Source organism: Ammospiza nelsoni, chromosome 7, assembly GCF_027579445.1.
Source record: "Ammospiza nelsoni isolate bAmmNel1 chromosome 7, bAmmNel1.pri, whole genome shotgun sequence".
Lineage (NCBI taxonomy): Eukaryota > Metazoa > Chordata > Aves > Passeriformes > Passerellidae > Ammospiza > Ammospiza nelsoni.
Genome location: NC_080639.1, coordinates 34,195,082 through 34,221,236, shown reverse-complemented (window position 1 = coordinate 34,221,236; position 26,155 = coordinate 34,195,082). Strand labels below are relative to the sequence as shown.

The 26,155-nt window shown below is 42.4% G+C and overlaps 1 protein-coding gene across 1 annotated transcript in view; it reads right to left on the bottom strand.

Moving 5' to 3' along the window:
- Positions 1–620: 620 nt before the first annotated feature.
- THSD7B (thrombospondin type 1 domain containing 7B) overlaps positions 621–26,155 on the bottom strand; it is a 299,931-nt gene continuing 274,396 nt past the window's right edge. The window contains exons 19-29 of the mRNA XM_059475946.1: positions 23,493–23,634; positions 21,982–22,097; positions 21,440–21,557; positions 15,039–15,184; positions 9,948–10,107; positions 9,428–9,601; positions 9,245–9,340; positions 8,075–8,157; positions 6,881–7,073; positions 3,477–3,564; positions 621–1,766 (exon numbers count right to left, since the gene is read on the bottom strand). Of these exons, the coding sequence (XP_059331929.1) occupies positions 1,685–1,766; positions 3,477–3,564; positions 6,881–7,073; positions 8,075–8,157; positions 9,245–9,340; positions 9,428–9,601; positions 9,948–10,107; positions 15,039–15,184; positions 21,440–21,557; positions 21,982–22,097; positions 23,493–23,634 (1,398 nt within the window). The 3' untranslated portion in view covers positions 621–1,684. The remainder of the gene's footprint in view (positions 1,767–3,476; positions 3,565–6,880; positions 7,074–8,074; positions 8,158–9,244; positions 9,341–9,427; positions 9,602–9,947; positions 10,108–15,038; positions 15,185–21,439; positions 21,558–21,981; positions 22,098–23,492; positions 23,635–26,155) is intronic.

Here is a 26,155-nt window from a genome sequence, read left to right as displayed (position 1 = left end):
TACAGCTGTAAGGTGGAAAGCAAGGCCAGCAGAACATCTTCAGGGCCAGGAACACATGAGACAAGTCCCCCTCACAATTCCATCAGCCTTTCTTTGTAATGAGGGAAGGGAAAAGCACACTCCTGACCCTGCCTTGGTGGCACAACGCCATCTCAGCTGGATGCTGCAGGAGCAATGCTGGGTGGGTGGGATCCTGGCCTAGGGGAGGAACCCTGTCTACAATTCCATCATTTTTTCAATAAAACCATAACATTCAAACCACTTTACAAAGCTGTGAAAAGCAACATGACAAGATGAGCAATGCCTTCTGCCCCAGTCATACCCATCTGCTGTGATGATCCAGGGACCTTTGGATGGGGAAGGTGCTGGGCTGGTAACAATTCTTCTCTTTCTCTTCTGATTATTGGAATGAGCAGCAGCATTGAGTTAAAAATAAGACCAGGCATTCTCCAGATCTGCAATTATTCTCTCCACTTGCACTTGTCTGTGCTCTTTCTCTCACTAATCACTGCAGCACAAAACAATGCCAGAGGATTTGAGATCCGAGGCCAATCTCAGCTCAGTAAATGACTAATAACACAAGTCGTTTACACACATTTAATTCAACATACCAGAAGCAATTTTCTCACTCTCTTTAGCATTTTATTTGCTTATAAATACAAGTCAAAACCACAAGATGGCACTTTCTTACTTGCAACACACACTATTATAAACACTTACCCTCTTCAAATGTTCCCAGAATTTTACATGTAACTTCTCAGTGGTTCTGAAACATTTAAAAAAGCAAGACCTTCTACAAACGGCATTTGTGTTTGATGTATATTAAATGAGGTCAGGTAATTAAATTCAAAAAAAGGAATTTATAAATATTTCAGATAAGAAAATTTAAATACAAAAGCAGAGTTTGTTTTAATTAAACTGAATAACAATTTAAACTGGCCATAATGTATCTACATGGTTTAATTTAATTTAAAATCCTTTTTAAACAATCGAATCCTCTAGCCATTCATCAAAACACCTATCTACTCAGCTCTTTAGAAAATATTCTTGGTTAAGAAACCACCTATGCTTTTTCATAACGATCCTTATTCTGTCCTGTAGGTGGAAATGAAGCAAAATCATATTCCAGACTAGAAAACAGGATAAGAAGGAAGAAACTTTAAAAAACCTGATAACTTCAGACACTTCAACTCATTCTTCCTTGCATGTCTCAAAATACATGATCTGGTTTTAAAGTCTTTGAACGAAATGTAAACACTAGAAAACTCATTGTTGAAGTATGTGAAGAATAAAGAACCCTGCACTAATATAGTGCATAATGATGCTGTGTCAAACTTGTCATTTACAGTAAATGTCACAATTTCCTTGGGATTGTCATGCCTTTTTTTTCAACTAATTCCTTTTGATGTCTGTAGATTCTCTCTTTCTTTTTTTCTTATTCCCATTGTTCAACAGGAAGGGATGTAGCTGCTGTTCTCTTCAGAAAAGTTTCACAAGATCCAAGTTTTTTACTCCATTTTTTTTTCCTTCATAAAGAGGTGGCAAAATTTTCAGCTTGCAATACTTCTGTCCTGCCCAGGATATTATACATCAGGAGATTCCTCAAAAAACTGAGAAGTCGGAGAGTTCCAAAAAAGAAAGCATTTAAGGCAGTTGATGTCTACATTTGGATTTTTTGTTTATGTTACATATCAATGTCTCCATCATAGGCCAGGGTTAGAGGCTTCTGCTGGGGTGGAGGGCTTTGATGCTGCTTCGTTTTTTTGCTGCAAGAAAAGCATTTCAGAAGACAAAACTACAAACTGTAACAAGCTCAGAAACATCATCAACCCCCAAACTTCAATTTAAAAAATCAACTTTCCATAGTGGCTACTGAATGCTTTAACTGGGGGGCACCACAGGGCCCCTCTGGTGCTTTCCTGTGTGTGGTATGGACACACAGCCTGGCAGAAAGGGGCAGCCAGCTGTGCTCCCCATCTGCAGAGGAAATAAAGCACATTCGTCTCCCATCTCTTCTCACAGCTGACAAAACAAGGAACACCTCGCAGAAAAATTGGAACATGAGCTGTCTGGGACTGGGATTTTCTCATTTTTCTTTGGCATGGTATTGAAGCAACAATAATTATTATTGAGAAATGCATTTCCTCAGCAGCCTCCAAGTGATGGAGAAGTGTGTAATGTTATTTAAAAAATCCTCTGTATCCTCTGCTGTGAAGCCACAGAGAAATGGAGCTACATGGCTTGGAAAATAAGGGAGCTGCAGCTCCTAAGCTGCTATTATTTGAGCTTTTAACCCAAGAGAGAGAATGAGAGAGAGAGTAAGAGAGTGGAGGGGTATAAACTATTGGATGGGAGTGGGCAGTGATGCTGTCAGGCCACAGCTGTGACTCCCTGGTTGCCTGTCCTGGCTGGACAGGGTTGGGCCAGCTTGCACTGTGAATGTTGTAAGCTCAGGCCCAATCCCTGGGAATTGCAGGACACCTGGATGCTTCCCCTTCTCCCTTTCTGTCCCCCCAGAGGCATCAGTGGCATCCCAAGTACTCCAAGCAGGGAGGGCAAGGAGAGCTCTGTCAGGCTGGGCTCACCTCTCCTGCACTTCAGGAGGGCACACAGCCCTGACCCCCAGCAAAACCCCAGAGCCCAAAGGTGCAGAGCTGGTCCCTGTCCTTAACAATGGCTGGCAAGAGCAGCTTTAGACACAGGACATATTTTCACTGGAAGTATTCACTGCAAAAACCTATTTAGGGATTTTCTGAGCTGTAGCGAGCAGCCAAGAAACCACAATTAACACCAAGAGACCCAATCTCCCATGAACTCCTAAGCCATCTCTGAATCCATTTATCTTCCTGGCATGCACAGCCCTGGCAGCAGCAAGCTCACAAGGTAATAATGCACTGTGGGAAAAATAATTTCTTTTGTTTATTTTAAACAACCATTTCATCAGATGCCTCCTACTTCTTTTATTGTGGGAGATAAAAATTCCATAGCACCCTTTTCTCCCCCATTCATGATTTCATAGATCTCTATTGTATTCCCACATCAAACATAATTTTTCAACTGAATGTCCCTATTCTATTTAGTCCTTCCTTGAGCAGAAGCCAGCTCCTTGTTCCAACCACTCTCCTTGCCTTTCTTCAGTTTTACTTCATCTTTTTTTTGAAGAATACAATAAAACCCCTTTCTAGTCCCAGCAGAAGCCTGAATAAATATAAGGGCCTATTGATAACCAAAAATAATTCTTTCCCTGCATGGCCACCAAACTTCTTCACAGTAACAGCTGCTAACATTTACAGTTTGGAGAGTTTTAATTACTCTGAGGCAGGGGCTAAATGAAGGCACTCAGGTAGTCCCGCCTCCATCCTTTCCTGAAGCCCTGAGAATTAAATGCCTGCAGTGCAGTGTTGTGGGGTATTTTGGATGGTTTAAATAAAAACAAACTAGCTTTTATTTAAGGACAGAACACCTGCCATACTCACCACATCAGGTAGGATGTAAAAATTAGGAAAATTATGATGAAGAACCCTCCAGCTGATACTCCATATACCCATATCTTCAGTTTACCATCTGTTGGAAGACAAGGAAAAAGGACAGAGGAAGAAGAGGAGAGAATAAAAAACTTTATTCTAAAATACTCAAAGTTTTAAGAGATCAATTAAAGAGAAATTAGTAGCATCATTGATGGGGAACACAGCAGGGACTAGCTATAATTAATAAACCCCATATTTTTAATAGGAAGATTTCTGAAATAATCCCTAATTTTAAAGACAAAACTTTAATGGAAAGGGGCAGAAGCACAGGATAATTGGGATACATTCCCTCCAAATCCCAGTGGCTGCTCTGGCAGAGGCAGTTCAATGCTGAGCTGACCCAGACAGACACAGGCAACACCTGATGTGTTTAGCTGAGGGCTGAGAAGGGATGGGATTGTTCTCTATAAATACTTGGGGGTCACTTGGGGTAAATACCAGCAAGCACAAGTGGAAAAGCTGCTTAGAACTGGGAAACACTTGAGCAACAAATAAGAATAAATTCAGCTTAGAATAAAAACAAGAATAGGCTTTGTAACAGTAAGAGGGATAAAGCTGGAAAGAGCTTTCTGGTTGGGGCCCAGAGCAGCAGACAAAAGTGGCTTTAAGATAAGGTAAGGCTGAGGACTGGGCTCTTTGGGCTGCAGTGAGCCAGGAGCCCTGCAGGAACCCCTCCATGCACATGTGGGCTTGGGTCTGTTCAAACATTCCCTTGTCTCAGAACACCTCACTGGGACAGCTCCTTAATTACAAGCTTTGCATTAATAATACCAGCAATTTTGGAAAGATCAATATTTCTGTTCCTGGCTTTGTTTCTGGCTGCACAGCTTTCCTTGCAGGGAGCAGCTTTGGTGCTCTGCCACAGCAGCAGTCTGAGCTGATTCACATCAGCAGAGCTGCAAATACACACTGCAGGCAGGAACAGGAACCTGTGCTGTGCCCCAGACACGGCTTGACAGAGGCCATTTCAAATCCAGTCAAGTGAGAGGGACAATCACTGAGCCTGGCTTTCATTTTATGTTTGAATGACAAATTTTTTCAAAGGGAAACACATTTAATCAGATCCCATTCTTTCTCATTTTTCCTCCAGACTTTGGGGAAAGGCTGAGTACCTCTCACAGATTTGTTTTGCTCCTCAAAACACTTGCAGGCTATCTCCCATGTGAGAAGAGCTCTGTTCGTCAGGACTGGCCAGGTTTGAGTTCTTTGGTTGAAGCCTAGGTATGAAATTTGTTGCCCTCTCACCTGGAGATGGCCGAGAAATACTTAGCAATCCTGCAAAGGGACTGTCACAGCCCCATAAAGGCATCACAGCATGTCTGCTGTGAAGGCAGCTCTGCTCTCCATCCCCAGCAGAAAGGCACTGGACCATGTCACCTGACAATTTAAACAATGCTATTTAAATTACCTCTCAAGTCAAAGAAAAGTTTCTGTACCTGAACTCTGGCCTCTCAGAGTGCAGTAAAGAGAGGAAAAACACAGCCTGATTTGAAATCAGTTCTGTGCACTCCTGTAGAGCATTTACAGAAGAACAAAAACATCAGCCTCATTTAATCAAAATAAAATTAGTGTTCCAAACTGTAAATGGAAAGGGAAACCATAGATAAGCTGGAGAAGGCACAGGTACTTTGATTGACCAACACAATGTCAAGGACTGTGGTGCTGCAGGATGTTAAGTGCCATCCATACAGGCAGCTCTCACCACAGACCTGCTTTCACAGCAGAATGGGGAGGCAGCAGTGGTTTCCTGGCTCAGCCAGCAGTAACCACTGCAAATCCCCAGGCTTGTGAGCCTGAGAGCCTCTTTGAGAGGAGCAATTACACATTTTGTCAGAGGGGAGGGTTTTGAAGAGCACTAGCCTTGAGCTGGGGTCTGAGGAGCACACGCAGATTGAAGAGTTAACTGCAGGATGCCACAGGCTGGTGACACACTCAGCACACATGGGGCACCTTTATTCCCTTCCCATATATTGTTTCTATAACATTTCTGCCGTAAATTAGGCAACACCCTGTTCTGTAAAAGTGCCTCAGTTACTGTTTCTGTTGCAGACCCTGGGTGAGAGCTGGCTCACAGGCGCTGCACTGAGGTAAAGCCCTCCAGAAGCTTTTAGTGCTGCAGACTCAAATGCTGATTTAAAAAGGGAGTACTGCAGCATCTACCTACACCTCCCTCCCTTTTTCTAACCCCATAAAGGTATCAGGCAAAGAGATGATACTCAAGTAAGACAGCCTACAGAGAGCCAGGGGTGTTGACAAAAAGGCAATTAACCCCACACCTGTGACTCAAACTGCAGATGAACTGAGTGGGTGAACTGGATGAAGGGCTTGATCGAAAAGCAGCCAACTTTAAAAGGCTTGGGACTGAGCTCTGTGAGCCCAGAGACTGTCAACGCAAAGGTTAACCACTGTCTGCAAATCAAATATGTAAATGTAACATTCAAAGTGTGATCACATATATCAGACAGAATTATGGCTCCCTGAACCCCCTAACAGAACCTTTCTCTACATGTTTTCTAAAGTCTCGTGTTCATTAGGAACTCATTGCAAACAAATGCAATGTCAGGTACCTGAAGAGGGGGGGGAACTGCACTGCCAGTGTTTTATAACACGAGGAGAACAGATGCATTTCAGTAAAACCTGATGTGCCTGCCACATTTGCTTCCCATTTTTAAAGTCCTATTTGCATTTCAGAATTTTGTTTTGAATGAATTCATCTTCAAAACAACAATCAAAATGGGAACCAGATATTAGAGCAATGGACCAGTCTGGGCACATGCAGTCTGAGGTTCCAGCTGGGAAGGATTTTGTGCTATGGATGTCAAAGATCCACCTGGGATGAGCTGCTTGGGCACAATAGCTTGTCTGCCTTTGTAGGACACTTCAAATGTTGTAACTTCAACCCTCAAGACTAAACTGTACACTTTCTACCCTGTTCTTTTCATATGTTTTTGAAATATGGCAAGAAACAACCAATGTTTTCTTTAATGAAATCTTAAGCACTTTCTGCTCTGAAATTTCTGAAGCACTAGTGATCAATATCTTTCCTAGGCCAAACATATTACTTCCAGAAACATCATCAGATAGTAGTTCTAAACATCCCCCCAAATCACACATGAGCATACTTCTGCACAATATTATTGCTTCATTCTGTCTTTGCTGTCTCCCAACATAAGAGATTGTGATTTCTCTGTACAGGCACAAAGGCATGAAAGACAGCACACGAGCTGGAAACTGGGAGGTCGCTCTGCAGCTCCCAGACACAATCTCTGATGCTATCATCTACAAAGCTTGTACCTCTCTTCTACAGAAACCTTCTAAAGACAATCTATTCCATTCATATTTAAGTTTTTCACCTGGATTAAAAGGTTGAATAGACCATCCTTTGAAAATGTCATGCATTTTGGAGTTGACAGGTTTATTTTTTCCGGCGATGGTCTTAACATCAGCTTTCTTATCTTCTAAACCTGGTACCTTCACGCAGTAATCCAGGAGTCCATTTGATCTCATTACTTCTGTGTATCCCTGCTCACAGCCACAGACTCCTCTCTGGCAGATAAAAGGGAATTCAGATTAAACCAAGCACTGCCCTCTCACAGAACAGTGCACAGTGCAGGGAAAGCTTGAACCAACTGCAAGGTATAACCTGCACATGCAAATTCACCACCACCAAACCAAACCAGCCAGGAACTGGCACCTGCGAGCCCGTTTCAGTTAAAAAAAACACAAATATATTTGGGGAATTGGTTGAAAAAGGGTCAGTAATTACAGAGGAGTTCTACATAAAACATTTTCATCCCAATAGGCTTAACAACAGGAATCTGTGGCAAACTCCTCTTGCAAGTAACAATTTTCCCACTGACCCTGCTGGGCAATAGAACAGACAAACCAAAACCATTCCTCCTGCAGACCCAAACCCTCCTCACATGTTCCCACTCCAGTATTTCACAGGGCTATCTGAAATTAAGCTTTCTTATGACCAAATATCCATTACCCTGGATCAGACTAAGCAGTTTCTTCAAGAGGCTTTTTAGAAGTCTGTGGTTTGCTAAATACATACTCAGTTTTCTGGATTTCTATTTTAAAATGGCTTTTTAATATTGTTTTCCTTTGAAAACAATATTAATTGTTAATGCTAATTGTTAGATATAAGACAATGCTAATTGTCTTATATCTACAATGTCTGTCTGAGGGTCTGATACTCTTGATCCAAACAGGTGATTGATGCTCTTTTATCTCCTCTTTAACAAAAGTTTTAAACAGTCCCTCTTCTAAAGCACAGTACAACAGCACTCAATTAAAATTAAACTAAGAGGTTTAATTTTAAAATTAAAACCAAAACCCCTCTACTGAATAAACCCAAACTTGCAATACCACATCGTTTGTGCAGGTTCATGCTTTTCTTTCAGGATGAAATTCCCACAACATCCTCGAGGTGGTACCATGGACAAACTAAACAATTTTCCAAGTCCCAGAATGCAATCTAAAATGCAATCTGATTAAATCTTGCAGAGTGAATTTCCCAGCCCCGTTCTGCAGTGAGCAGTTACCTGTGTGCAGAAGGAAAAGGGTTTTCTGCACGGCGGGCTGCAGTGCCGGACCTCGGCAGGTTTTGTCCGAAGAGGACACCCTCCTGCAAAAGAAAACACTGAGTGCCTTCAAGGGCATGTTTCAAAATGTTTTTGTCTTAGATCACCACAGTGTAAGAAGTGCTTGCCTGCTTATTTTATATAGTTAAATACTAGTCTATTAAGCACATTAACATAATATCTGTAGGCATCGCATTAATTAATTTGCCTTAACAAGGCAGGGAATTATTATCATACCCATCTTGTTAATGGAGAACAGAGATATACAGATTTAAGCAATTTGCCATTGGCCACATAGGAAGTTGGGGACAGAATCCAGAATTAGATGCAGATCTTCTGTGTCCTCATTAATGGCTTATCTACATAAAAAGACATAATCCACATAACGCCCTTGCCCATCCTCACTTGGGAAAGCCTGTGCTTCTATAGGAATAAAAACATGTTAATGAGTTCTTAAATACTTGCCAACCTTTGCACATAAGACTTTTTGTTATTATCCTAACTAGTCATTATAAATAGAACTAGACATGAACATCTGCGTTTTCCTTTCCACTCTCTCCTCTCATTTACCCTGTGCATATTGAAAGAGATCCCATGGACATGCAGCCCTACTGCCTTTGTCAATCTCACGGAGCTTCAAAGTTCTGACCATGAATTCCCCTTTTCATCCTTCACAGGCAGAATTTGTAGGTCACAGCAACAGCAGGAATCTCACAGTTTGAGTGATTTGGGACTCCTGTGTTTTGAAAAGAAGAGGAGGTATAGAGGATGGGGTCCCTACCAGGTGTGTGATGTTCTCTTCTGCTCTTCACAGCCACAGGAAGGTTGAACTGAGGGCTGTGCAAGCCAGCCCAGGCAGCCCTTTAGAATGTGTGCACTCATTTCTTCCCATGACGAGCCAGACAGTAAGGGCAATTAGCCCAAATACTCCTATGCAATATGTGTGTGATGCTGAGCTGACAGCAAGGCTGGTGAGCTCCCACCCATCTTCCCTATACACAAAAACCCAAACTGAAATTCTGTAAGAGCGAAGAAGGATGCCCAACTTCCTCTGAGCAACAGATGCAGAAGCAGAAAAGCCTCTGTGGAGACATTTCGCTCACAAGTGTGCGAGGCCATGAGGGGACATACCTGTGACATTGATTCCATCCGAGCGCTGGCACCACACCGTGCGCACGTTGTCCCGCCAGGGGCTGCTCTGCCACAGGTAGTCGTAACACTTCCCTCCTGCAACACAAACACAGTTACTCCTCACCTTGCAGCCAGCCCAGGACAAACCCCTGGTGGGCAGGGAGCAGAGCTGTGGCCAGCTACCTGAGCAGGGCCGTGTCTCCACCTCCTGTCCCGAGCAGCTCTCCCGGCTCTCTGCAGCCTGCACCATGAAGGCTCTGGATCGAGACTGGCGCCCGGCGGGCTCAAAGCTCCTGCCACTGATGCAGGTGAGCTCACAGGAGCTCCACTCTGACCACTCTGTCAGGTGGCAGTCGCCTGCACATTGAAACAAGAAATCACAGGTTTTCAAAAAGAATTAGCCTTGAAGGGTAAGGATAAGCATAAGGCTAACCTAAGCATAGATCAGCTTTAATATCCCTAGGATGTCTCTCTGAAGTAAACAATATTTGGATTTTCTGCTTCATGGCGTATCTCATTTTCTCAAAAAAACAAAGGAAGACTTTCTTAGATGGTCTAGAAACAGCAGACTGAGCATTTATCTGATCTGCTGAAGCACAGATTTGTGCTACAAGGCCTGACAGTACTCAGAACTATAGGAGCATGTCCACCTCAGACAGCAACCACAGGCAGAAAATTCACTGTGACCTTCCAAAGCCTTTACCTGGGCAAGGCACAGAGCAGGGTAACTGCAGCACACTTTCTTTCGATGGCAGCTCACCACATAATGCATTTTCTACTGGTTTGGATGTGGCAGAAACTGATGCATCATGCACTACACACGTGAGGTTGCGGACTTGCAATCCATCTCCACACTGTCCACCCTAGGGGATGGTGAAAGGGAACAGAGGCACACATCAGTGAAATTAGCAAATGACAGAAGAAACACAGTTGGTTCTAAATGAAAAGTCTTCAAAGATACAAATTTGGTCTGTAACAGTATCCCCAGTTATGAGAAGACAGATGGAGATCTCTGTACACCTCTCCACAGAAGGAGGCAGGAGCAGGACCACACATGAAAGTGTGTAATTATCAAAGGTGTGGAAGAGGATACATTCATAAAGGATTAATACTATCTTTGAGGTCTGCCCTTCATGCCTTTTACTCAAATTAATGAAGTTACTGATTCTTAATTAGTGCCAAATTATATGAGCACAGACATTTTGGGCTTCTCTTAAGAAGCCAACAGCAGGGCCTGCCCATAAGGAACAGACATTTCTTCTACCCTCCTTTGATGATACAGCCCAAGAAGAGTACTCACATGATTTAAACCCAGCAAAAGTCCTTACTGCACTGTGGGCTGTTTGTGTCATGTTCTAAAGGCAGTGACCAGATCTGGAGCAGAGATCACCAATTCACATCACTACCAAAACACCAACCTGTCAGCACTAAACCCCATTTGAACTAGAAAGAGGAGGCTCCATCTGGGCCACTCCATGCTCATCATCCCAGTCCTGAAATACCCCGGCATACACCCAGCTACTGAAGAGAACATCCTTTAGTGGAAAATCAATATTTCTGGGCTAAAGTTATGATCAAGGGCTGAGGATGCTCTGAGAGATGAAGCACTGAGGCTATTTCTAGAGACTGGAATTGTTTCATTCCCATCAGATGAAGAGCTGTGGTGCTGTTGAGGTGCCTCATGTCTGCATGATGCCTTATGAACGTGCGCCTGAAGCCTCGTGGAAACAGCACTTGAGAAAAATTCAGTAAACAAAACTCAAGAAGAAGGAAGAAACATTGCCTTTATATAACCAAGGGAAATGCTCCTTTGGATTTCTTGGCTGTGGATTCTTTTAAAATAATGGACTTCATCTGCAGAACAGAATGGCTCCTACTGAGTGCATTCATCCAGCAGCAGGATTGCTAGCAGGAATCTCAAGAACGCCTCTCCTGCACACACCTGGCAGCTTTTGCATTCCCTCCTTCCTTTCTGCTGCAGATCCACAACAATAAAAAAAATAACTAGCTGGATTTAGAGCAGCTGCTAATCTAAAGCATCTTAAAGAAGTATTAGTGTAGATTTACTGTATGCAGCCAGATTCCAGGTTTTTAACAGTGTTTCACTTTAGTCAGTATGTAACTTACTGTTCTAAATTACTGTTTCACTGCAGAAACTTCTGTTGTGGTCTGAGATTAATGGTGTGTGAAAAACTCATGCAGCTGTCCACTGGGTTAGAGTGCTTAGAAATGGCTGGTGGGAACAGAAGATGAAGGGAGGATATTCTTGGGGGAAATGGGCACTAATCAAACTGCAGTATCTCCAGTTTGAAGTGACTCAAAGAATGAAGAAGAGTTTTCAAAAATATACTTCTTCTACAACAGTATATAATTACTTATATACACATCAATATATAAATAATAACAATAATACTAAAAAATAAATAGGTCAAAACAATAAATTTTTTTTCAGTGCAACAGTTTCCACTATGAAAGGCCACAGACAACACTCTCCATTTTTCTATCACACCATATTGGAGCTTCATTCATATTTTCTAATGTCTAGAATAAAAAAAAAATCCAAAACCCAAATCTCTGAATTCTCAAAACAATCCCAAAGAGAAAGATTTGCTTTTTAACAGTGGCTCCCACTTGTTTTTTTTCTTTCAAGACCAGCAATGGGTTTTTTACAATCAACCGAACACACTTAAAATGTCACCCTGTCACTTACAGTAGGAGATGCTTTTTGGTATATCTGAAAAGGTCTTAAGCAATGCAGGAGCACTTCACTGACTTCCTTATCATCTTGAAAATTATTCATGTCCCCAAAATTATACATTTGAAGATCTAATCAACAGATGTGGAACCAGAGGAAGTTTGTGCCAGCAATGGCACACTGAGGATGCAGGGAATGGCTGCTAATCAGAGGAGAGCTGCCAAGGAAACCATCACATATTCAATTCAGGGATCAATTCCCTGTTGTAAATGCTCTTCTCTGGAAGGTGTGATCCTCTGAGATTTGCCTAGGACCAGGATTTGCCTCTTGTGTCCTTGCTGGAAATATGTGGGAATTTGACTTCCACAAGGAATTCCTGCCATTTGCCTGCAAAAACTCCTATGCTGCCCCTACTGAAGATGCAGAACCCATGTTGGGTTTCCTAAAACCAGGATGTATGTGCCCCTCCACCAGCACCTGCATGGAGCCTCCACCTCTCACCCTGATGGGAAAATGAGGAGAAGGTTTACACCTCCTGTGTTGGACAGTCAGGAATCCCTGGAGTTCAGTAACACACTAATGTAAGGCAGCATCTCCACGAGCCTTCTCTCCATCACATCTGATGCTTCCCACATAGAACACCCTAACAAGACAGGAGGCAACAGCCTTAATGAGATGCTTCACCCAGATGTGCCTTGAAGAAAAGTTTTCCCTTTTTGGCTTTTACTGGGCTTCATGTGTTCACAATTATTTTAGGTAAAGAGTTGATTGGGCAATGCTTTCACAGGTTGATGAGCATTTAATCAGGTAAAAGTCTCTCTAATGAGGGAGTGTTGTGTGATCACATTTAAGGGAGTGCTTTTAAAACCATTAGAAAGGAAAGGTTCTTAGTCTTTTTAGGAATGTCAGCCAGCTCGTGTTTGATAATGCCTGGCTATTCCACTTATATTCCCTTAATGGAAAAAATAATGAACAGTGTCAGACACTGCTAATTTTTTCCCCTTTTTTTGAGCTAATCAGAGTAAACCACTTCAACTCTAGGAGGAAAATTATAAATGTCCTGTAACCCTTTAAAATTGGATGTACTGACCAGTTCCTAAGTTCTGCATCCCTCTGAATGCAGGGGAAATGCCCCATGCTGCCACAGGTGTGCCCGGGATGTGTGCAATTACACACTGTGTGTAATTTCCATACTGTGACAATCAGCAACACAGAACACTTAGCAGGCTCTATTCCTAACCACAAAGACACCTCTAATTATTCACATGAAGTCAATTTAGCATAAAATAGTCCTCCTACAACTAGGAATTGCAGTCTCAGTTATAATACAAGGAAAAAATATTTTAGCCTTATAATTAATTGTCCCATTTCTATTATTACAGGATGACACTTTCACATCATGCATTACAGCTTTACCATAGGATGCTTTACCTTATTTCACAAAGCATCCTTGAAAACAGCAATTCTGAAAGCTTTCTTTAGAGCACAGGCTTAAGCTTCTTTTTGGGTAAAGCACAGGAATAAATCACCCTGTATTTATGAAGTACATTTAATTCCTAAGCACCTCATTAAAGAGAAGTGAACATGAATAGAATGGCTTCTCTCCAAAACAAAGCAAAGGGGAGAGAAACTGCTCTGTGGTAATTGAAGGAGAGAAGCAGGCTCTAACTCACTGAATGCAGGGATGGTATCTGGGTTACAGAACGCTGTGATTACTGGCTCTGAGCTGGAATTTAGCTGGGTTTGGGATGGGCACAATTTAATCTGCACAATGTGTTATTTATCTGGAGTAAGCCACGGCCTTAATTCAGCTTCCCTACTAATTTTTTTATCAGCTGTGCTAGCTCCTATGGTTGAAAGTCTCTTCCCTGATGCTTAACAGAATCTGCTTATGTTAGCTAGACAAAATACCAGCTGATGCTATCATTTTGTTGCATTTATGTTGTACATATGTTTTATACATTTTATACATGCTGAGTACAGCACATATAAGGACCACATTCACATCAGTATTTGCAATGAGTTGTTGATTAGAGAAAATATAACTATACTTCTGTTCTCTGATCTTGGACTGTCACAATCCAGATTTCATTTGTGAAACCCTGAAAAAATTCTGGGTATTTATTGTCCTACTCACATATTCACTTCACATCCCTCCACCACTGAGAAACCACGTGGGTATTCAAGGCACTGGCAGAGCAGAAATCACAAGGGATGTGTGCCTTTATGTGCATTATTGGCTTCAATCTCCTACACAATATAATGTGGAGAAGCAGCCACAGATCTGGCCCAGGTCCTGTCCCCTGGGACCAGACAGGGCTCGTTTCCACCACACTTCTCCTGCCTCCATCTCACCAAAGCCAGATTTAAGCGGGCTGATAAACCTCACTGAGGAAGATTCACCTCTGCTTAAACTGGGTTACCAGCTAATACGTTTTAATATTGGAAATGTGATCTAACAGATAAGGAGAGAAGAATAAGTCAATTCAAGCTTGATGGAAGTCATTGCCAGTGAAAAAATTATGACCCCAGTGCTGAGCAAAGGTGGCAGGCATAGGGACAGCACATGGAAACTGAATCCAGACATTTTTAGATCATTAAAAAGATAGCCAGGGTAAGGAAAAAGCAGAAACCAGCCCTTCACACAATAACTCACACTATTGTACTGGAGACCTAGGGGGGAAGACCTGCTGTACAGTCCTTCAAAAAAAAAAAAAAAAAAAAGGAAATAAAAAAAGATTAAAAAAAGGCTAAGCTGTCTTGATATCTAGTGCATCTATTTTCTTGTTAGAGATATTTTATGTAATGAAATTATAGGTCACCATGACCATGCCCAGTCAAACACACTGACTCCATAAAATCCCCTACAGTAATTCCATAAGCTTACAGTACTTCAACCCATATCACCTCCCATGAATGGCTGCTGATGGTTGGAAGATGAGGGGCAGGGGTTCACCACTCCTGAACTCCCCCTCTTCCCTGCAGACCTCCACCAGCCACAGCCACACCTCGAGCCCACGACCAGCAATTAATCCCACAAAGTGAGGGTGGATTTTGCCATTGACCCCGGGCAGGGGGAAGCTCTGGAGAAATTCCTACCTGGACCGTGCAGGGAGACCAGGGCCCCAGCAGCCAGCTGTAGCAGGGCTTCACTGGGCAGCTCCTGTGCTGGGTGAGCTGCTCCGGGCAGGGCCTGCCCTCGCCCGCCGCCCGCAGCACCACCGAGCGCCCACGCACCATCTGGCCTAGGACAGACAGCACACAGCCAGGAGACACAGCCAGGGAGGGAAAGGAGGAAAGAAAGACAGATTTTGTAATTTATCAGCATTCCTGGTTCGTTTCCCAGCGCTAAAATCTGTTAAAAAAGCAATTAATTGGGAAGACTGTTTGGATAATAGGGATGTGATTGCTAAGTCTAAGAAATGCGGGCGCTGATATTTTCAAGCACACTTTTTAAACGTGGTTTTGTATGTTTTCCAAATATAGTATTTGTTTATGCAACACATTTAAATACTTGACTAGATCCTGATTATTAAATATGACAGGAAAATAATTCCTACGGCAACAGCATTTCTACCATTACACATTCAATATGTTTTCAGAGATTTTTAACAAATGAAATTTTCTTTTTATGAGCAATTATGTGGACCTAATTTGAAAACTGCAAACACTGTAGTGGCTATTACTGTCCATAACCACTTCTACCATTTCCATTAAAAAACCTATTTATTATTGGTGAAAACTTCTTCAGCCACTGAATGGAAAAAGCAATTATGGTACTACTTTTGAACTAATAAAACTGAATATATTCATTAAACTTACAGCAATTCCATTTCTGCCTCCTTTGCTGTCCATTTATGTCCAGGAATGTTTTCACTCAAAATGTTTCAATTAGAATTCCATCTCCAATTAAAAAGAAAGTGGAAAAGAAAAAGCCCTTATGCAGGGGGATGCAGAAGTTTGTGCTGGGGATAAAATTTCTGCCCTGTCTTTCAATATGTGTGGGTTTGAGTTAAAAAACTGAAAGGTCTGGGCAGTAAGGGCAGACGAATACAACAAGGCAGAGGCGAGTGGTAATTGCTAAGCCAGTGCAAAGGGAGAGATAAGGTGCTGTGGTGGAGCTCTCCCTTTTGGATCACAGCCCTTCAGCTGCTTTTGTGAGCAGAGGGGAGTCTGGAGGGGGAGCAAACACCCTGCAAAACAGGGAGGCAGCAATAACCAGCCAGATCCTTCTCCCAGCTATTTATGCACATGATTTTTAATTAAGGACACTGCAGGTGTAAGGCACATCTCTGATATCTGTCATCGTGACTATCCACAGAGCAAAACATTTTAGCAAATAAAAATGAAAAGCAGACACACCTGGAAAAGGCACTGATAGATACCTTAGTAAGCTCTCTTACCTTTATTCCCTTGCTCTGACCCATTGAATTTTGTTTTTAAACACATTAAAACCAATTATAAGACATTTCCTTTTCCAGTTTTAATCCCCCAGACCTGGGGAGTTTGTAACAGAAGTGAGGATAAAAGCTGTTACCCACATGACTGTGCATTCAGCCATCACAGAATCAGATACATCAGGAGGTGGAAAAAATCCTACCAGCTGAGAGGAAAGGAAGGAGGAAAGGAAAAAGGAACGGAGAAGGAGGAGGAGAAGGATGGGAGAGGAGAGGATAGGAAAAGCAGAAAAAGAAAAGGGGAAGGGAAAAGGGGAAAGGGAAAAGGGAAAAGGGATGGGTCCTGTTGTTCACTGAAGAGATCAGAGCAAGGGAACAGGAATCTCCCAGCCTGGTGCTGGGTGAACACCCCAACAGCTCTCCCCAGCCTAACTGGCTAAAATTATCTGTTCCCTCCTCTTCAGGAGAGATAAAATTTGCCAAATTAGTCTAAATGCTGAATGCTGAGTGTTGGTGAGCAATGGAAAAGGCTCTTTGTGGGAAGAAGCCTGTGGCTGCAGGGCTCTGGGGCACCCTGCCAGGCACCAGCTCCCTGCATGGAGCTGAGGAAAAGGAGGTCTCCTCAGGTTAAAAGATCCAATTTCATTAGGAGGGACCTGAAAGCCTGAAGCATTCATCAAGCTATTTTAATTAACTAAATAATTTCCTTTCGTACACTCTGTTTAACATGTTTCTAGCAATATGTAAATGGGAAGATCATTGAACAGAAAGAGGAATTAACAATTTTTCCTTCCATTTTGGTTTCCTGCATTTGGTTATCCAAACTACTGAAACTCACTACAGTCCCAGAGGTCAGGCTTGACTCAGTCTATCACTTTCTTTTAACACTGTGAATGAATAACCGAAGAAAGAAATTTCATTGAAACCTTTTTTTGCACAATGATTGCAGTGAGTTTCTTAAGGCTCTATTTTTTTTTACTCCAAAAACATTATCTAGGCGCTCGATTACCACTCAAGTAGCAGAAAAACTCCATTTTTTAATTTTTAAATGCCTTATCTTTTGCTGCCTATTCAGAACAGAATCTCACTGCATCTGAAATTCATTTGTTTCCAATACAAGCTCTAGAAGAGTTGAAGCAATCCCAGTTATTTCTTTAATTTTCCTTTGACTTTTTCTCTAATTTTTGAATGAATTGGCCACATCTCTGATTCCTCTGCTCTGCACTGTTATGTGATATAAACGTGTGCTGAAATTGAAAATAAACATTTCTTCATATCCTCAAATTAGTTTTGAAAGGGAAAAAACAAAAGAGGCCAGTCTTGTTAATGCTGTTCACTCAAAATTCTGTTTTGTGTCAGCAGCAAGAACTGCATCTCAGGAATATGGGATTATATTTTCAAATCAGAAGATTTTTTTTTACCCCCCTAAAAAATTCTTGCCATTACTTGCACTTTATCTCCGCCAAGTGATGTGTCACAGCTGAAACCAAGAAGATTTAGATTCCTGCTGCATTTCATCCCAGTCCCAATGACCAACACGTTGTAAGCAGGGCAGTGAGTTTGAGCAGAGCACACAAAACACAGCTCTATCAAGGAACCACAAGATCAGAGCAGGCAAATAAGCCTTGAAGGTCAGATTAGGTCCAGTCACAAGCAAGTGGGGCAGGTGATAAAAAGGGCTTTTCATCCCCTTCCACTGCCAGGCCTCCAGCAGCACTGGGGCAACCCCAGCAACATCTCCCACTGCCAGACTGGAGCTTGCTGAGTTTGAGTAGCAGGGGAGAAAGCATCACAAGGAGTTCTTCTTCAGAAGGCAACACCAAAAAATATTTTCCCAAATTGGTGATGATCCAGGGAAGAATAAAACAAGCAAATTTTTCATTGTGTGCATCCTTCTGCCCCTTCACTTCAATCCCACAGGTCATGCTGGTGCTGGGATTCACATCTCTGCAGCCTGCTATAGTCCCTGGGGGTCTGAGGACTGAGTGAGGAACAGCAACATGGTAAATCCTGTAATTTATCAGATAAAGTCAGCTTTGTAAGTGGCAAAGCACAGCTGTAGGTGGTTTTATAGTTTAGCAGTCCTGTTGGAGACCTTGAGAGAAGCCATGTGGGGTTGGAAAACATTTATGTAGAAAAATTCAGCACCCTTATCTATTCATTTGCCTTAACAAAGGAAATTTAATTTGCTGAGGATTATCCTTACCAAACATCTTTCCAGTAACTTTGGTTCAGGCCAGGGAAGCATCATCCATTAAAGCAGTTCCATACATCGTTTCATAGCTGTACAGCAACTGATATAAGGAACCTTATATATAACCCAGTGTCAGCCTAAAGCCCTATCCAGCATCCTTAGCAGATGCTGCCCAGAACTACAGCTGCAACAGGCAAACATCAGTTACACATCTCCACAGGCTCAGCACAGGCAGGAAAGAGAGATCTGCTTTATTCATCATCATTCATAAAAATCAATATATTAGCCTTTGGCTGCTGTGCACCACAACTGTGTTAGATGTGAGCACCACATGCATAGCAGCACCACTTCATGCTTAAATGCATTATTCCATAAAATAACACCTGAGTAAAGATATCACCCATTAAAATATATCCCATCAAAATATTACTGGAAAAAACTAGAATAAAAATGTTAGCAACAATCCTTGAGTAAAAAACCAGGTGAAAATACACATCCAGCAACACTAAATTTTGACCTGAATTATATTTAAATCATGTTTCTCTTTGAAGTCCTTTATGGTGCTTCTGCACGCTCTCCAAAACAAGCCAGAAACAAAAAATATTGTTGTGAGCTGACCCAGCAATGCTGCACTCCACTTGCTGTGAGTTCTTTCTGCACACCCAGCATCTCAGCCCTGCATTTTAGCTGTACCAAACACTGGGCAATTACTGGCAAAGGGAAGCAGTTATGAGTGTTTACTACAGCCAATTCCCACAGCTCATTTGTTGTCATCCTTTGTTTTTTCCTATCTAATTTAAGGCTACATCCTACTCCCACAAATGCCCTTGAGAAATCCAGGGTGACTTCAAAGGCGTCACAGTCCATGACCCTTGTGGCTGGAAACCCTTGCTGTGCTCTTCTGAGTGCACAAGTAAAATCTTCTCTGTTATTGTTATCATCCAGAGTATTTACAGCCCAGTGGCACTCGGTGAAGCAGCTGGAGTGACACTGTCTGTGCTGTTGGAACCTCACAAGGGCCACTGCCACAGGACTGGTGCCACAGTCACTCCACCAGGGATGTTTTGTCCAGAGTAGCTCCACACTCCTGAGTTGATACAGCAAAAGTCAGATCAGGACTGAGGCTGCAGGAAAATAAAATGTGTGTTCTGAATAACCTGGATGCAGAGCACTTCCATTTCACTGATGCTCCTGCTTTGGCATGAGGTTCAGAAGACCCTTGGGTCCCTGCAAAGCTGTTCAAGTGGTAGAGAAGGACTGAGCAAAACTTGGCTTCTTCAGACAATTTGTAAGAGAGTTTTCCCGGCTGCTTAGCTGCAGCAGGTTCACAGAAGAGTATCTCCAGGTTTTAAATCCAAGCTGAACAACAGCAGTAGTACAGTGGCCTGTACAAGACAGCTCTCACCAGCAGCACGGCAGGGTTATGGTCTTTGAGGATCAGGGATGATCCATAAACCAGGCTGAGCTTGGGCTTGACTGTGTGGTTCAGGCAGCCTCAATGAGGTTTGGCACCCAAAGCCAGGACAACCACTGGAAAGTCTCTTTCAGCAAGGCACAAATGTTTCCAGCTTTCCTCTGATTTAGGACATGAAGTAACTCCTTGTACTCACTGGCACTCTTTAACCAGTCTTTGGAATTTGCACAAGCATTTCAGGATCAGGGGCTGAATACAAGACACATCTTCTTCACTCGAGTACCTCCTTTTGCAAACTACGCAATATAAGAGCTCAGGATGAAAAAACCTTCAGGTACTATATAGGGTGAGCTGCTCCTTGAGCATGCTAAAAGCCAGAAAAACATTGCAACCTGCTTTTGTACTGTATTCTGTTTAACTTAGTAAGTGATAGAACACTCAAAAAATTAAATTAAGTTTATTCAGCAACACAAGCATTAACAATCCAAAATGGATTTTAAAGGAAAAAAAAATTGGAATTAATAGTACTCTCAGTGTGTTGTTGTTAAAACACTGTCCATGAATTATTCATTTCTGTTAAGAAAGCACTACTTCACAAACGGGCTAAAAGCTCAGCAAAGAAAGAACATCACTAATCCAAATATTAAGCTTTTTCTGTAACACGCTTTGATCTCTGGAATCCATCTGAAGGAATCATTTTATGGAAGTTAAGAGCTTTTTTCTTTTTGACCTTAAGTGAATTTGATTCAAATATACATTATGGCTTTTGAATCTTAAAGACCATTAGCTGTACATCTAATGCACATCAGAGGCCAGGGAAATAAAATCCCAAGCTTATTGAGAATAAAACCTTCAATGCATTTCCTCATGTCAATACTCAAAGGGTATTTTAAATCACATAAGTTGAAAAAGGTCCTAATCCTTTCACTTTTTGTATGCTGGTGAGCACTACTGGCTATAGAAAGTCTTGCTGAAGGTACTGGGGTCATGTAAGTGTTAAGGGACCTGTGGATGCAAGATGGAGACAGAGGCATACACTAAATGATGAAAAATAGTCTTTGTGTGTTTTCTTCAATAGATACAATTATGTTCCTAAAAATTACTTCACCAGAGAAATTGTATTTAGTTATTAATCTCTTCAGAATCTTTTAACACTCCCAAGCTCTTTGCTAGCTTTGCATACTCCCCATCTCTGCAGTTAACAGTTGCTGTGACTGAATTCTGAGAGTTTGAATTAATTAATAAATAATCCTCCAGACATCTGACTACTTTTTCCCTAAGGTGCATTTTTCACCTTAGAGTACTTTGAAAATAGCCTGCTTTGCCCTGAACACCCACCACCTCAGGACCCTGAGAGTTTTCCAAAGCCACCTCTGAAGGATTCGGGTGTGGCTCGAGGCTCTCCCTGAGCTCTGCACCCCTACTCAGGGTACCTGAGCCCACCTGGGCCTGTGGGTGCTGAGCTGTGGGGGGCAGGAGGGAGGCAGGGACTCACCGCCGGCGCCACACGTGTGGGAGCACTGCGACCAGGCTGACCACGGCGAGAGCTGGCAGTCCACGGCACACGGCACCACACACCGGCTGCTCGTGGGCACGGGCTTCTCCAGGTGCAGCTGTGACAGGAAACACAGGCATCAGCTTCCCCAGGCCCCAGCCACCTCCTGCCACTGCCAGGCACCCAAGCAAGAGCTGGCAGCAGCTCTGCAGGGCACCACCATGGTGTTTATGTGGAGCTTTGCCAAGGGTGAAGGTGGATTGTAGTTTCAGTGCTGAAAAGTTTCACATCTAAGCATCCCTCAGTGTTTGTGTCTCATTCCAAAAGGACAACAGCAGGACGCAATCCCCTCCCTGATCCCCAGCTTTGGGGTGGTGCGGGGTTGGCAGCCATGCCCCGTGTGTTGGACTCAAGGAGTGACACCACCCACTGACACCCCTCTGTTTCCCAAAGCCCCCAGCACCATACAAAACCTTTTCCCCATTCATGGGGAATATCTTAGCATGGATCAGGAACCCCAGGGAGCGTCCCAGGCTGCTCACCCTCTGGCACAGCTGCATGCTGACCGCGGCGCCGTCGCTGCGCCGGCAGCTCAGGAGGCGGCGGCGCTCGCCGTGACCGCAGGTGGCATTGGCACCCAGCTGGCACCCGCTCCAGCCTGCAGACACAAAGCAAAGGGTGCACTGCTGCAGCTCAGCTTTACACCCAGCACAGAGTCATACAATCACAGAATGGCCTGGAAAGGACCCTAAAGATTGTGTAGCTTCAATCCCCTGCCATGGCAGGGACACCTTCCCCTAGACCAGGCAGCTCAAAGCCCCATCCAGGCTGGCTCTGAAGCCCTGAACATGGGTGTTACCTCCACCCACAGCAGCACTTCTCCATGTCAGGGCATCCCACAGCCAAGAACAACCCCCCACACAAAAGGAAGTTGTTCTGAGAGCCAGGCAAGCCTCAGAGGAGACACGTTCTCTCCGCAGTCCCATACCGCATCCCGTGATGACACCGCTACATCAGAGTGCACATGCTGAGCACTGATAAAGGCTATCAGCTCAATCCACTTGGCACAGGTACCAGGCTCTATTGTCTGAAGTAAAATTCCACTGTGATAAAGCAGCTGGGGAAGTTTCTGAAGGGGAACTCTGGTTTAACCTGTTTTTGTCTCCAGGCAAAGCTATCCATTATTTAAAACTAAACTCTAATAGTCATGAAATAAAAGCAGTATTTCTCGTGGAAGGAAATTAATATCTTATTACGTGTCTGAAATTATGTTGGTCGGAATACAACTAAACTGAAATAAGCTTTAAAACACCATTTAAAATAAACAAAAAGCATAACAGAAGCCACTAAAATTTCCATACACCACCAATAAATAAGAAGGATGAGAAGAAAACCTATTACTTTGTGTCTTCCACCCCTGATAAACATGAACACATAAATGTTCTGCATTTCTGAAATGTGATGATAAAAAAGGCATCATCCTGCTGCCTGTGTTTCTAGGGCTTTTATTACAAACAGGCTGAGTTTATATTCATATATTTTATCTTGCTTTGTTCTCCCTTCCCACCAGCTCCCAAACTCCTCTTAGATCTCTCCTCTGTATGCCTTTCTCATTTATTTCAGCTGGTCAAAACAAAAGGAATTTTTCGGGTTTTTTTGTTCATTTGTTTGCAACAGAACCAACTGCTTCTAAGGTCCTAAATAATGCATTTTGCTCTGAATATCCTAGGCCCACCCACATAACTCATATTGCCTTCAAAGCAGATTTCTGTTGGTATTATTGGCTTCACCAGAACCACACAGATGACACTCTTTTAATTGGAATTTTGTAATTAATTATGTTGATAACCCATTGAACATCCCATTTTAGCATGCTTTATTTCCAATGTACTCGCAACAACTTAAATACAGAAATTGTGCATTTGTCCACTAATGTGTAAAAATGCAGGCGTGTAATTAACTTTATTGAAACTACCAATGTCAAGGCTTTAACTAACACCACAAGAAACAACTAAAAACACATACTAAGGGTATATTGAAAATTTGTACCTACCTGTTAGGTTGTACTGGTATTGGAAGCAATTTTGATTAAGAATGCATGGCTTCATTTGAGAAACTTCAGGGCAGGGCTTTGAACTGACAGGAGACCTCAGCACTTGTCGGGTTCGGGTTTGCATAATATTGGGGTCACACACCTGGACAGAGAAGGGATGGACAGTACAGAGACCCCAGTAAATCACACAGACATCACTGACCCCAGGAAACCACACAGACACCACAGACCAGGGCTGCTCACGCACATCCATGGCCACATGGAGGCAGGATGCAACCCCACTCCTGTCCTAACTATACTTAAAAGCACATGAAAGAAAAGAAATGTGGTTCAGAGTTAAGAATCTAAGATTACTAAAAATCATCTTTTATCCACCCAGATCTGGCTATTTTAGCCCTGCCACACTGTATTTTCCATGTTTTTTGATAAAGATCCTTGGGGACACTGGGACAAAGATTGCACCACTTTGCTGTGCCCTGCTTTGCACCTCCTTCAAAGACTTCCAGTAAAATGCCACAGTACTGAATAACAGGACAGGATTTTTGTCACAATTAATGCATTTTTAAGTAGTATCTGATGTTACAGCAAAGCACTCATTTCAAGGAAGGACATTTGTAATTGCATATCAGTTATGATGCTGACAAGACGAGGTGACTTTTCAGAATATGTGATACCAAATACTGATGTCCAGCTGCCTATAAACCAGGATTTGCTTGTTTACATTTTCACAGGAATATGAACCAACTGAGGCAGGTTTTCATTTCTATTTGTGCATCACAGGCATGAAAACTGTTTGTTTTTAGCAGCCCTTGATCCTCACTCTCATAGAACTGCAGCACAGAGCGATTTTCCCACAATCCAGTAACAGGAATAGGTGAGTGGAGGTGGTCACAGCAAACCTAATGGAAATAAATCCCTTATTAAAAGTATTCACCACCATTTATCGAACAAGATGACCCATTTAACTCCTAACAGTTTCTCATTAGGATTGCTCAGGAACAGCAAAGAAAACAAAACAAAAAAGCCCCAGAACAATGCATGTAGAACCACATTTTCATAAATGCTTGGGGATTTAAAACATGATTCTTCTATGAAGTACTATAATTACAAAAAATAACTAACAGTTTAAAACCATGGGCTTATTACCATGCAACAAACAGCCTGCAAACACTGAACACTGCACGGGTGGAAGTGTGGATAATTCCTGTATTGTGAATATTAAAGGGAAATGTAATGGCCTTGCAGCATAAATCTGGATCTCAGGCTGCTGTAAACTGGATTAGCTGCACAGATGACAGCAAAACTGAACAGAATAAACATCAGAACAAATGGGGAAAAGTCTGGTCTGGTCTTAAAATACATTGTCAGGGCCTATTTCCTTATGTTTACACTACATGAAGGAAAATCCATTACATTTTTATTGCTGACACACACCTTGTCAAATCATTTTAAATGGTAATCTTATTTGAATACCCTTGGTCAGCTAAAATACCCAATTGTTTCTAATTATCTGAAAATTAAACCTATGCTAAGTGTTTACCAATAGTTTACTGCCTTTTTCACCACTAATCTGATTGTTCATTCTCACAACTAACACTAATAACTTAAATGATTTGCCAATAAAGCAAAATGACTAAGGAAAAAAATCAAAGCATGTATCTCAGCAGCTACTCCTAATTAATGTTTCTCTGAATTATGTTACCAAGGGGAAAAAAAAAATCAATGGATGCTGTGACAGAAGCTGTCTGTGCCAGCTCAGAAAGACCAGCTTTTGCTCCCTTTAAAATAAGAACCTGCAGACAGAAAATGTGCCTCATTTTTAGATAAGTAAATTCTTTTAATAAAATAGTATTTTCCCCCTGTCTAGCACAGCCCCCGTTGTGCTCTTTTATAGGACATTGCTGCAGCCCAGTGCTGTTACAGAGCCTCAGAGCTTTCCTGGCTGGCAGGACCATTCTCCCTCTCAGATTTCCTCCTGGTAGGCAGCAGACCAGTCTAACAGGTCAAAATCTCTCTGGTGTTTGCCAGGATCCAAACAAACAACTGGTTTACTGATGCTCTGAAGCCAGAATTCTCACTGTGCTGATGAGCCATGGGGCTCAGAAGCCAGAGCTGATGCAATAAGCCCCCCACTTTTACTAGTTTTGAATAATAAGGAATTTCTGTAGGAAAAGCATTCATTTAATCAAGCTGAGGAGATGGGAAACACAAAAATTCAAAGTTGGCAAACTGTAACTAATATCCTGTAATATTATTTGTTGAATTTCTCTTAACGTCAATTGAGAAGTCAATTTAGTTTTATAATTGATTTTCTGCCCTTGCTCTTTCAAGTTAACCATGTAAAAAACTGAGCCAAATATATATGGAACTGAGTAAGCAGCAGGAGGGAATGACTTGCAAAGAGAAAGATGAAAGCTGGAATTTTCAAAGGAGCAAGAGGGAGCTGAGTATCCAGCTACCCTGAAATCTCAATGGGCTTGGGTGCACAGTTCCTGCAGGACCCCCCCAAAAACCCAGGCTGGAACAAAAAAATCAAATATTTATGGCATAGCAAAGGTTGAGGAATGGATTGGCAGACTCAATGTCATTAGGAGATGTGAACAGTGAAGTAAAGAAGAGGGATTGTTGCCAGTGGAGAGATGCTGAGGGTACTAACAAGCAAT